The following is a 12,778-nucleotide window of genomic DNA, read 5'->3' on the forward strand; positions in this document are numbered from 1 at the left end:
TCTAAGATATTCTCAGAGGCGCTGAACACAAGCTCTCTGACTCCCAGGGGAAGGGCTGCTTCTGCAGGAGAGAGGCCTCGTTAACGTCCCATTACAGAGACAGTTACAAATGACTCAGCTCACATGGATCTCCCCGGTTCTCCTCATCTACACACTGAATGGAAAACCTCCATAATTCGGTTTCCAGCGAATGCTGTACCCACCTGCGCCAGTTCAGGGCTGCTGAGGTGGCCGTCCCCATCTGCATCCAAGTCCATAAACAGAGATTCCACCAGGAGGCGCTTCTGGGAGGCAGGGTCTTGTCTGCTGTCCCCATCTGGGAGTGGCCGCCGGCGGGTCTGGAGCGCCAGAAGGACATTCTTCAGGCGGGCATAGTCGGCCATGGTGCATGGGTCATCTGGAAGAGACGATGAGGTTACTGCAGCGAGGCCCCTCCGCTGGTGTGGAGAGAGGCTTATCCATCCCGCCCGTGTAGAGTTCTCGGGCATTTACTGTGGGCCATGCGGGCGCACTGCAGGAGATGGGGCCGGTGTGTCCGTCTGCCTGCCAATCCGTCCATCGATATTTACTGAGCACTGAATCCATGCTTCACAGGACACAGGTGCTGGAAGGAGCCAGTTTGCTCGTCCCGCATGTATTTACTGAGCACCTACTTACTATACGCCAGATGCAGGCAATTGCCGGACGCAGTGGGGAGGCTGGTCTGGGGGAATTCAGAGCGGCGGCCCGCAGCGGCTTTAGGAAAGCTGGTCCCAATTCCATTCTGTAATAGCTCGTCTTTGCCTTAATCCCACCTTAAAGGCTGCTTTTGAATACTTGGCCTCATAGATGAGGGAATTTGAGTTAACAGGACTAATAAGCCCTGCTTAAGTCAATTAGGTACATTCCCAGAGCTGGATTACTTCAAAACAAACATGTGTACACAAGTCTACGACCAAGAAACAAAAGGAAGCTTTAAGAAATGAAAACCAGAGCTCACAGCCTGTGACTCCTTGGTCTTTTATCTCAGGTGTGCTTGCCGAACGGCAGTGGAACCACACAGTGTTTTTGGCAAATGAGGCCCATGATACACTGTGACACGATGTAGCTATCTTGCTGGTGACAGGCCAACTGGGGTGAACACCATACAGGACTCCGCACATGGCTGCGGCTGTGGGGCTGTTAGCAGAGCAGGCCCACTTCCCTACCTTCCCGGGGGAGGGAGCCTTTTGGCACTTGGCTTTGCTAAGTCCCGGGCCGTGGGCGTGTGCTCTCCACGGCCCACCCCACTGAAGGCCAGTGTGCCGCTGGCTGCTCTGCGGGGAGGGCACTGGTGGGTCTGGGGCCCTTCCCCTTCATTCCAAGGCCAGTGGAGGGCACCAGGTAATATCTCAGGGTTGGGAGTCAAGATAAAGCAGTACTGGAGAGCACCGGCCCAGGAGTCCACTGGGTTTGAGTCCCGGCTTTGCTGCGGACTGAATGTGTACCTTGGACACATTCCGGTGCCTCGGTGATTTCGTCTGCGAGGTGGGGACAACAGCGCCCTCCACGTGGGGCTCTCGGGAGGGTTACATAAGACACGCACGTGGCTCGGCACCATGGCTCAGCACTGGCTCAGCACCGGGTCAGGGCCCGTACGCTCTCCCAACTCATGACTGAAACCACATTGGCTGAGGCACAACAAACAGGGAAGCTGCTTGGTAGGGAAAGGCTGATGGTGGAGTCTGTCTGTCTGTCTGTCTCCTTCCCTCTCTCCCTCCCTAGACAAGCCTGGACGGCCCAACCACTTTTTCTTGTGCTTGTTTGTGTTTCTAGATTTTCTTCTAATTTGGGGTCAATTGATTCTCGTCACAAACAGATGCCTGTTACCATTTTCTCCTGCATGTTTATTTAGAAAAAAATCAATTGTTGTGTTCAATATAATCAAATTTATTTGCTCTCTGGGAGTCTCCATGCTCTGATAAGAATGGCTCTCCCATCCCCCTAACCTGGCTAGTATCCCTCTTTGGCCTGGGAGGATACCCATTCCTGGGAGCTCTTCGGGCCCCTGATGGGCAAACCCAGTTCTCAAGTCCACAGAGGTGCACAGTGTTGAAAACACTGACCTTGTCCCACTACAAACCCACTCCTGCCCAGGGGCAGAGGAGGTGGCTGGCTGGCTTCTTCTTCTTCCTGGGCCCAGATAAAAGTCAGTTTGGGGCAAGGAGAAGAATAGTTTTGTCCCAACCTTTCTCCCCCAGCCCCCAGCAGCCTGAAATGCAGTCCTGGCCTATGGAGTAGAAGTCAGGACACGGAGCAGGAGCGGTGTGGATGGTGAGGGAGGACCAGTGGGAGGACCTATGGGGACCATGCTGAGCTGGGCTCCCTGAGGGTCAGGCCGAGCTAGGTAGGACGGGCAGAGGCATCCCCTTTCCCACAGACTGTGGGGCGGGGGGGGGGGGGCATGGCTCTGCTGTGAGCTGCCTGCTGCCCAGGCAGGGCTCCCACACTGGCAGCCCAGGGAAAGCATTGAGGTGGGTCCCGTCGGGGAGACTGTATCCAACTCTCCAGCTCTGCTCCTCCTCCTACACCCCTACAGTTTGCTGTGGGTTCAGAGGCTTCTGGCTTCTCCCCCCTGGCACCACCCAGCCCACGCCTCCCGGTTAGGAAGGTAGGCACATGTCCAGAAGTCAACATGGAAGAAAGGGGTGGGGAAGGGTCCACTCCCTGGGCCCCTGGCTTTGCCCCCCGCCAGGGCCCACGCTGGCCATGCTGTTCTCACCCTTTGCCAGCATTTACTTTCAAAGTCTGTGCCAGATGCTGGTGGCATGCTGGGACACACGGAGCTTCCAGTCCCGGCTGTCAGAGATGCCTGCAGAGGGGGAGCTCATGCAGCTGGGGTGAAGGCAGCCTCCCTCGGGGAGGGCTGTCCAGCATGAGCCCTGAAGGATGAAGGACAGGGAAGGAACACCACGCAGCAGGAAGCAAGCCACACAGTGTCTGGAGAAAGCTGGGCTGGAGGGGAATGTGGGGCTGAGGCGGGATGCCAGGCACTTCCTTCGTCCTTCTATCCTTATTGAGGACCCTCACTGTGCCTGGAGTATGTGGGGCCAGAGATGAATCAGGGGGCTCCTGGACGGGAATCCTAAATCCTTCTTTGTCCCAGAAGCAGTTGCATGTTACATGAATCTCAGCCTCAAATAATGAAACCATTGACAGTGAGCTCCTCACTGTCATTATGGTCAGCACAGCCTTGGGGACCCAGGGAGGGTCCCTACGGCTTTGGGGAGTCATGAACACCAGAGGGAAGACACCCAATGGTGGCATTTCTGCACCATGGAGTTGGCCATTTCTGTTGAAGTCCCAGCCCTCTCACTGGGACACCCTCTGATGCTTCACCTCCAGCAAGGACGGTCCTCTGGCCACCTCTCCCCCCCGCCCCCAGGCAGGCCTTGGTTTCCAGGACGCAGAGCCGCCTAGCAAGGCCCATACCAGTGATAGTTTACCAAGTCCCAGTGGTATTTTTTCCTTCCCGCCCCCTGGCATCACCATGGGAGCAGACGGGAGTGGCTCACTGAGGGGGAGCTGCGGGCATTTGTGGATCTGCTAGGCCTGGCCCTTAGCTAAAGTGTCTCCATGCTGTTGCCAGTTTTAAACACTTGTCTCATTAGAAAAGAAGTATGTGTCCATCAGAGAGTGCTTGGAAAGTACAGATGAACATAAAGAAAGAAAAGACATCACTCAAATCCCCCTCCCAGTGGTTGGCAGGAGGTTAAGCAGGGCCCTCTGCGCAGGGGATGCAGAGCCCAGGCCAAATGAGCTGAGCCCTTGGCTGCCCCTCCTCTGCCTCACGGGGGCCCTGAGGCCTGGCCCACGCAGCCTCTGCTCTCTGAGCTTCCTCTTCCCTTACTCAGCATGGACAAGAGAAGGTCAATACCCCAGGGTTGGGCTCTTATCTTTAGCTGGGTCATCCCTGACCCCCAGCCAGCAAGCCCACACAGGGGACAGGAAGAGGTGGGTATGTGGAAGGACAGATGGGCCACTAGAACGTGCTCCTGCCCGTGGCTTGGCATTCACCCCCCCCCCATCTGAAATGCTCTTCACCCAAATCTCCACGGGGATTACCCTTCGCTCTCTTGGCCCCTGTGGAGATATCACTGCATCTAGCAACCTGCCCCTACTTGGGGTGGGCCTGGGCCCCAGGGGGGGAGAGGGATCACCTGTCTCTGAAGTAGGCAGAGCCCAGGCTTTACCTTTGGCCCCCTGGACCCTCGGCCCTTTGAAGGGAAGGTCCCTGGAGGGGGCATGGTAGAGGCCTGGGGACCACAGCCCTCTTCCCTGGGTCCCTGTGGGTGCTGACCACGATGATGGTGAGGATGACAAGGGCCAGCCCTTCCTGGGAGCCCCACACCAGAGCCGGTTCCTGCTCCCTGGGCAAGTCAGCCTGGAGTAGCGTTTGACTCCCCCCCAACCAATCCACGGCTTCCTGGGCTTCCAGAGAGAACTCTGGAGAGCAGGGTGCTTGCATGTGATGTTGGGGTCTATGCCTGAGCTGGCTCAGCAGGGGCTGCCAAGCTGGGATGTGGAGCGGACCTGTTGTATGCATGAGTGGGATGGATACAATCTGCCCCGCAGACATTTGTCTCCACATGCTAGGAAAGTCATTTAATGTTTCCTCTGAGTCTTGGTGGTTTCCAGGTAAAGAGAGATTCGTGTCACCAATAAGGGTGGCCTTGGCTAAGTCAAAGCTTATGATGAGGCCTGGAGAGTTCCAGGGAGGTCTCCTCCAGACCCATAAGCTCACTGAGCTCTGGCCACCACCGAGGCACGCCTGTCTTGGGGCCTTGTCGCAGGCTTTCTCCCCACCTCTTCTTTCTGCTTTCCTCGGGGCCCAGCTCAGCCTCCTCTGCCCGGAAGCCTTGCTCCTCCCGCTTATACACATGGAACCACCTTCCCGCCTCTGGCTTCCTACTCTCTGCCCAGTGTGGATTGCTTTTTGTGAGGACTGTCCTCTTAGGTTGGGCTCTGGGCTCCCGCACAGCAGCCCGCGAGGCAAGGACTTAGACTGAGTAGTATGTTCGGAGGTGACCCCAAGAAATGCACAGAAGGAAGAGGGAAGTGAGACTGGAGATGGGGAAAGCCAACAGAGGGTGGGATGCCTCTGTGGGCGGCTGGAGCTTGGTGCCATGGAACCCTCGAGAGACCGTGTCTCTCAATCACACACACACTCAGGTGTGAGGGTGCAGGGCACTCTTCTGCCAACTTCTGTCCCTTGTTGGCCGAGGGTTGCTTCTGGAGCACTACCTGCCACCCCGTCCAGCACTTGTGTACCCCCCACATGAGGATGGAGCACACTCCTGCAGGGGCCCCGAGGATGAAGATGTGGGGACCTGAGGTTGGATGCTCTTGGTCAGGGTCACGGGTCGCTGTCCCCCAAAGATGCACACAACCTTGGGGCTGACTGAGGGAATCTGGATGGGGCGTGAGTGTCTGCTCTATCCCTGGGCCTGCAAGTTCCAGGCAGGTGGGACTACACATGCAGCACCAGAGTGAGTTAATCAGGGAATACGCGTGACAGCCGAGTCCCGTGGCTCCAGGGCAGACTGTCATAAGGAAGCCAGGATGATGGGACCTCCCTGTCACAACCTGGCTTGTGACTTTATCAGAGGCTGCAGATACCAATCCCATTAATGATGGTCGTCACAAGGCCAGATGGAGCACTGGACGGGGATTCAGGGGACCATCTGGTTCTGCCTTGACTAGCTATGAGACCCTAGGAAAGGCGTTCATTCCCCTGCCCTTCCTGCCTCCACTTTCTTCCTCAAAATGGGCGCAGTAATAATCCCTCACTACCGTCCAGAGTCATGATGTGAAAGAAAACGTAAAAGGACTCTGCGAAGTCCATGGAGTCGGCCAGGCCTGAGGGCTTCTTGGGATGAAGCAGCCCTGACGCCCCAGGCGAGCTGGAGCATGGCCCATTTGTCACTGTCCCCTTCACTGATGCCCAGGGCCTGGCACAGCTGGCCACTAACAGAAGATTTCCTCCCTCCTTTCCACCACCCATAGACACTCCTGCTCTGGGACCCCTCAGGGAGGGAGGCTTATGTCCGGGTCAGCCTGGCAGAGACGAGCAGCCCGACAGGCCCTTGGAAGAGCCCAGCCACCTTCCTGCCAGCCTGGGGGCTTCTATGTGCAGTGGCCACCCGGGCAGCCCCCAGCCCTGGCCCCAGGCTTCCTGCCAGCGCATCTGTGGGGGGCTCCTCCTGCTCCCAGACCAGGGCTGCTTTGGCAGATAAAATATTGATCAGCCTGCTGAGAAGCCCAGAGTGTGATCCTATTTTCATGTCAGAACTCGGTAATGAACTACATTTATCAAGCCCATTCTCCATGAGAAAGGTCAGCCACAGATCTAGCTAAGTTGTTATGACACCTCATTAATCTAGTTCCCTCAATAATTGTCCCTCTGTGAAGATTCTAATGTTCTCCCATTCCAGCCACACTCCCTCCATGCCGAGGGAGATTATTATAGCAGGAGCACGGGCACATCCGCATTTAATTTTTTGAGCAAAGAGAGATAGGAAGCAGGTAGCAGCCTCTGGAATTAAGTGTCCATCAAAGGAACACTTTCTACTGCAGAACGAAGGGAAGCAAGGGAGACATTGTGAATATTCCATTAGCCACATGTGCCCCTGCTGGACGGGGCCTCAAAGGGACCATCTTCGCTCTCAGGCAGGTGAAGCTTCCAGTTCCAGGTGTGGATAGGGCTGGGGGCTCCAAAGAGTCAAGGGAAGCTGGTCGGTGCAATGTGGGCAGGGGAGGAAGACACCACCCAGGCAGCGGGAAGCTTAGATTCTAACTGAGAGCGAGGGATAGCCTGGGTGGTCAAGGCCCCGGATGGAGGCACAGTTCTGGGCACAGGAGACACCTGGCACCAAGGAGGGAGGGGGGGAGGGTGGTAAGGGAGACGGCTAGGGGCCAGCCCTGGCTGCCTCTCTGCCTCCTTCACCCCCAGCCATTCTGTCACCAAGCCCTTGGGCCTCTTTCCCCAACAAGCCACCCCGTGGGAAGAGCTCCCCCGTGTGCTGCCCCTGTTCTCTACTGCTACACTCTATCCAGCCTCACTCTCTGGTCCTCTCCATTCACAGCTGACTGTCAGGCTGCCCCGGGAGAGCGGAAGCTCCTCAAAGCCAGGGTCTTGCCTTGGTGCCGCGCATGCCCAACCCCCAGCCCTAGCACCTGCATGCAGAAGGTGCTCACTGAATGCCTGTTGCCTGGATGACTGTGGAACCCTGGCTGGATGGGCACAGCTGGTGGGGTCAGAAAACGGCGACAGCCCTGCCCTCAGCGCCCCGAGCCACAGTGACTAAGGTCTAGAACTCTGGAGGGGGCCGGAGCCCGTGTCACCTGTCACACCAGCACCTGTGGGAGGGCCGTGCATGTGACGTGGGGGTGGCGGGCCACCTCCAGCACGTAGTATGTGAAGCCATGCTCATTAGTGCCCAAGCTGCCTTGCGCTCACCAGGAGGCATGGACCCTATCTCGTCCACTGGGGTGCCCCAGAACCTGCAATGGCGGTCCCACAGCATGAAGTCTGGCATGGTCAGCTGGGGGGTGGTGGCAGCAAGGTGGGGAGCCACAGGGGGACTGGTGCTCCGCTGGACACGAGGGTGCATGGAAGTGGCTCCTCTGAGTCACTCTGGTGGCCACACACAGCTCTCTCTGGAGCCGGAGGGGAGCAGGAGGATAACATGAGTTTCTGCCCTCTTGTTCTGCCTTTGCTGGTCGGGACAGGCCTGGACAGCCCTGTGAAGAGGCCAGGTGGGTGGGGGACCCATGTTTGGAACAGCAGCTCAGGCAGGGAGGTCTGTGGGTAAACTCGGCCTCAGCACAGTTGGGGAAAGGTCCAATTCCATACAGGATTCTGATCAGTAAGTGAGCTGACGTTGGGGACCCTCTGTGCTTTATGCTCAGGTGGCTCGGGGGGTCGTGGTGGGTGGGGGGAATCCAAGGCCCCTGTGAAGACCGCACCCCTTGATGGCCATCCCTCACTGGGGCAGCCCTGCACATTAGGAATCCCCTACAAAGCCTAAATTTACTGGCCAGGGGACCTCAGGACAGATTACTGGACATGAAGGAACTGCTCTGCCACTAACACTAGCAATCCTTTCGGGGACAGGTGTGGGCTAAGGGACCGGGAGACGGGAAGGGAGGAAGTGCTGTGAAGAGGGCTGCTGGATTGTGCTCAGAGACACCAGCATGTGGGCTGCGGCATCTCCCTTCCCGAACAACACCCAGGCAGTTCCCTCAGGACCTGCACGGTAGCCAGCCATACGCTTGAGCCACGCTCACTGGACGCTAGTCCTTCCTGGACCCAGCAGGTTGCCTTGCCCCTAGGCTTGGATCCTGAGACCCTCACGTGGGAAACCCCAGAGGGGCCCAAGGGAGAGTCTGGACGTGCCTACAACCTTGGCTGCTGTTGGATCTGCTCATGGGCAGACTACCCCCCCGCCGCCCCAACCCCCACCCAAACATCAGCAGCCCTAGTTCCCACACTGTCCCCAGCCTGCCTGGTAAGTATTGTCAGTGCTGCCCAACAAAGCTGCAATCTTTACCACCAAAGCGAAAACTTGACTTAATCGTCTGGCACTGACATCACGGCTGAACGTGGTTGTGTTACATGGGTCTCAGTGGCAATGTGTCATTCCGAGGCCTATTTTGAAACCACTAAGCTGTGCAAAGAGCAAGAAGCATTTTACTCCCAGACCTAATTTATGAGCCGCCATAACTTTAGTGGAGTTTAGCTTAAGAGGAACAGATGTTTAACTTGATGTAAATCCATGAACATTAACAATCTTTCTGCAGCCATTTCTGAGAAAATTCAATTAACAATAAATGCCAAAACCAATGGGTTTATCTTCAGGATAGACTTTTGCTTACATGAGGTACTTTTGCTTTTGTTGTCGATCAAGCCACAAAATTCTGAAACTTCTAGGAGATAGGGAAGCACACATGATACAGTCTCTGCACAATCTCCAACCAGAACAGGTGTGTCCTAAGTCCCGCCACCTGGTGACCCCTTGCTGGCTAGCACCTGGCGCCTGTGAGTGCTGAGCAAATGGGCCACCATTGTCTACACTCAAATACCCTGGGGAGGTCTTCCACTGTGATCTAAGCTACGGCTACTGGCTACTCCCCTACCTTCCAGAAGAAGGCCCACAGGCTTTGCTCCCAGGTCCTCCCTTCCTGAATGGCCCTTTGTCTAAATCTGACCTTTCTGCCAAAGCCCACCTCTAAGGAGCTGTGTTCATCTGCTCCAAGCCTCACACTCTCATCTTGTCCTTGTCCCCAACCTGTCTCCTTCTTAGATCACATTCCCACGCCTCTGTGTCTGCCAAGTGAAGGTCTTCACTCTCTTAGAGAACGAGGCCACGGTGCCCTGTGGTGGGCACAGTCACCAGCCATGAGGGCACTGGTGAGCTGCTGCCTGCCCACAATTTGGAGGTGCTTTGCTGGCCTCCTGTCCCTCCAGTCTCTCCAAGGTCCACCCGGACCCCTCCTCACCCACGAGTCCTAATGCCAGAATTGGCAACGGTCTCACCACACTCATTAGGAACCCCTCATCCTTCCAGGTCCCAAAGGCTGGCCACCTCCATCAGTGTCCTCTGTTCTTTTCCCTGGGTGCCCTAGGAGTCATCCCGGCTGCCTTTGAATGCTCTGGGTTGAAGGCACAGGGCCCACTTTGGGTCCATAAGCAGAGTAAGACCAAGACTCCACATGGCCTTTGGCCTTGCCTGGGCCCAACCTATGCAGCATGCAGACCACGTGGCTTCTTCCGTAGCAGCGGTGGCCATGCAGACCGAGCCTACTCCAGTGCAGGGGAAGCCCCCACCTCTACTTCTGCCTGACCTGGCGGACCATCATCTCGATATTCACCCCAGTATCAGGTAATTGAAATTAACAAAACCACCCAGACCTTTGTGAGATAAATGGTACATTTGCTCATGAATGCCTGGTTCAATTGACGTTGCTATATAATCTGCCCTCTGACATTTACAATCCTCTCTTCTATTCCTATTAGAGGAAGAAAAATTGGTTGGATTCCTGGGAGAGGGAGCCACAGACACTTTTTATGGTTGACTGGCACATCTATCAGGTGGCCCCGGAGTGAAAGAGTAATGTTTGAAAACTTGAATAAATGCTAAAGCCCTTCTGGCATGAAGAGACCTAGTTTTTACTCTTGTGTTAGCGGGAAACCCACAGGCAACTAGGATCCTTAACAAGTCACCGATTCCTTCTGGAAGGAGGATGCGGACTCCCCGCAGCCTCCGGCTCTCCCTCGGCCCTGTCCCGAGCTCAGCGCCTGTGCACTCCCGCCCCACCCCTCACATGCACCACGAGGAGAAGCAGGGGAGCTGGATGAGGGGACCGCCACCTCGCGGGAAGCCTGCAGAGTGTCGGGCCCCACCCGTGCCCTCGATAATTCCATTCATTTTGCTCCTAAGACTCCATTCCCCAAACACCTAACCAAAGGGAAGGGTCTGCTATTGAAATGGTGAAACTATAGCTCCTCAGGAGTCAGTGATGTCCAGGAACGTCACTGCTTTGAACCTTGAGCTGCTGTGGCCTTCGAGTGGCTAGGGAGCTGAGGGGGACCGAAGCCAGAGATGCGGCCAGGCCTGCGGCTGTCTCTGGCTCACTGACTGGCCAGGACTCGGGCTGCAAGCAGCAAAGCGAGCACTTTGCTCTCATGTGGACTCATGCCCCACCCCCACCCCCGTGCCACAGGGGAGCTCTGTAAGAGATGTCAGGAGGGGCAGTGCTGTCGCCAGGGGGCATGCTGGAATTCTGCAGGGAGGATCTTTGGTTCTCACAATGATTGGGGAGCCTTGGTGGCACTTAATAAGCGGGGCCAGGGACCCTAGCGACCCTGCCATGTGTAGCATCTCATACACGTGTTCGAATGTCCCAGTGGACACTCACTAAAGGGAGGCCTCCTGTTACTGTTCTCTGAGCCTACAGTCTACCACCATGTTCTAGACAAAGTATTTTGCTCCCTGGGTTTGGCAAGGATTTTCCAAGGAGGTACCATGCCGGGTACTGTAAATTTTGTTTACAACTTGATCAACAATTGTTCACCATTTTTGAGCATCACACCTCCAAAAGCAACGTCACTTAAGTACTCAAAGTGTCAATGTGACATGCCCGTCCCAGCTCTGTCTGCAGCTGCTGTGTTCATAGGATCCACTTGGTAAGGGCTGACGTCTGACTACCCTGAGTCAGTACATGCACCTGGTGTCTAAACAGTTACATATTGAAAGGCATATTTTATTCCTACTACTTTTCTTTCTTTCTTCTTTTTTTTTTATAGAGAGATTGAGAGAGAGAGCATGTGCGAACAGCAGGGGAGGGGTGGAGGGAGAGGGAGAGAATCTTAAGTAGGTTCCACGTGAACCAGACATGGGGCTTGATCTCCTGACCTTGAGATCATGACCTGAGCCAAAATCCAGAGTCGGACACTGAACTGACTGAGCCACCCAGGCGCCCCCCTACTTTTCTTGTATTTCTCCTTTATATCCCAGTTTGAATAAGACACATATTCATTTCAAGATGATACAGGGGCTCTACAAAGTGTCTGCTATGAAAAGGTGGCTTTGGGTCTGACAGGGTTAAGGAAAAGTGATCTATGTGAACAACTAGAATCTGTGGCCGCCTTTTTTACCCAGTTTTTTTTTTTCATCACAATGAAATATGCATAATGTAAAATTTACTCTCTGAACCATTTTTAAGTATACTGTTCAACGGTGTTAAATATACTCATAATTTTGTGCAATTATCCACATCAACTCCATAACTCTTTCCATCTTGTAAACTTGAAACCGTACCCACGGAACAGTGGCCCCCGTTCCTGCCTTCCCCCAGCTGCTGGCCATCCCCATTCTACTTTCTGTCTCTATGACTCTGACTACTCGAAGTTATCTCATGCCAGTGACATCATGCAGTAGTCGTTTTTTGGTGAGTGGCTTATTTCACTTCACATGATGTCTTCAAGTTTCATCTGTGTAGTCACATGTCAGAATTCCCCTCTTCTGTAAGCCTGAATACTGTCCACTGTCTGCGTAGACCACATGTTGCTTATCCATTCATCAGTCAGTAGACACGGAGTTGCTTTTGGGTTTTTGCTATGATAAGTAGCAGTGCTATAAACATGCATGTACACATATCTCTTGACCCTGCTTTCAATTCCTTGGGGTACATATCTAGAAGTAGAATTGCTGGGTCATATGGTAGTTCTATTTTTTTTTTTTTAGATTTTATTTATTTATTTCAGAGAGAGAGAGAGAATAAGTGGGGAGAGAAGCAGAGGGAAAGGGAGAAGCAGGCTGTCCCCTGAGCAGGGAGCCCAACGTGAGGCTGGATCCCAGGATCCTGGGATCATGACCTGAGCTGAAGGCAGATGCTTAACCGACTGAGCCACCCAGGCGCCCCTGTTTTTAATTTTTTTTAAAAAGACTTATTTATTTGACAGCTAGACAGACAGCACATGCACATGAGTGGGGGAGAGACAGAGGGAGATGGAGAGAGAGAGTCTGAAGCCTCCATGCTGAGCACAGAGCCCCACATGGGGCTGCATCTCACAACCCTGAGCTGAAATCACGAGTAGGACGCTTAACCAACTTAGCCACCCAGGTGCCCCAGTTTCAATTTTTTTCTTGAGAAACCACCATACCATTTGCCAAAGTGGCTGTGCCATTTTACATTTTTCCACCAACAGTGCACAAAGGTTCAAAATTTTCTACATCCTTGTCCACATTTATTTTCT

At 54.6% G+C, this 12,778-nt stretch overlaps 1 protein-coding gene across 2 annotated transcripts in view; it reads right to left on the bottom strand.

Annotated features, from left to right (window-relative positions):
• FSTL4 (follistatin like 4) overlaps positions 1-12,778 on the bottom strand; it is a 382,985-nt gene that overhangs the window by 116,042 nt on the left and 254,165 nt on the right. For both annotated transcript variants that reach the window (XM_057307047.1, XM_026507974.4), the window contains exon 5: positions 204-397. In XM_057307047.1, coding sequence (XP_057163030.1) covers positions 204-397 — 194 coding nt within the window. The remainder of the gene's footprint in view (positions 1-203; positions 398-12,778) is intronic.

This window comes from Ursus arctos, unplaced genomic scaffold (assembly GCF_023065955.2).
Source record: "Ursus arctos isolate Adak ecotype North America unplaced genomic scaffold, UrsArc2.0 scaffold_5, whole genome shotgun sequence".
NCBI lineage: Eukaryota > Metazoa > Chordata > Mammalia > Carnivora > Ursidae > Ursus > Ursus arctos.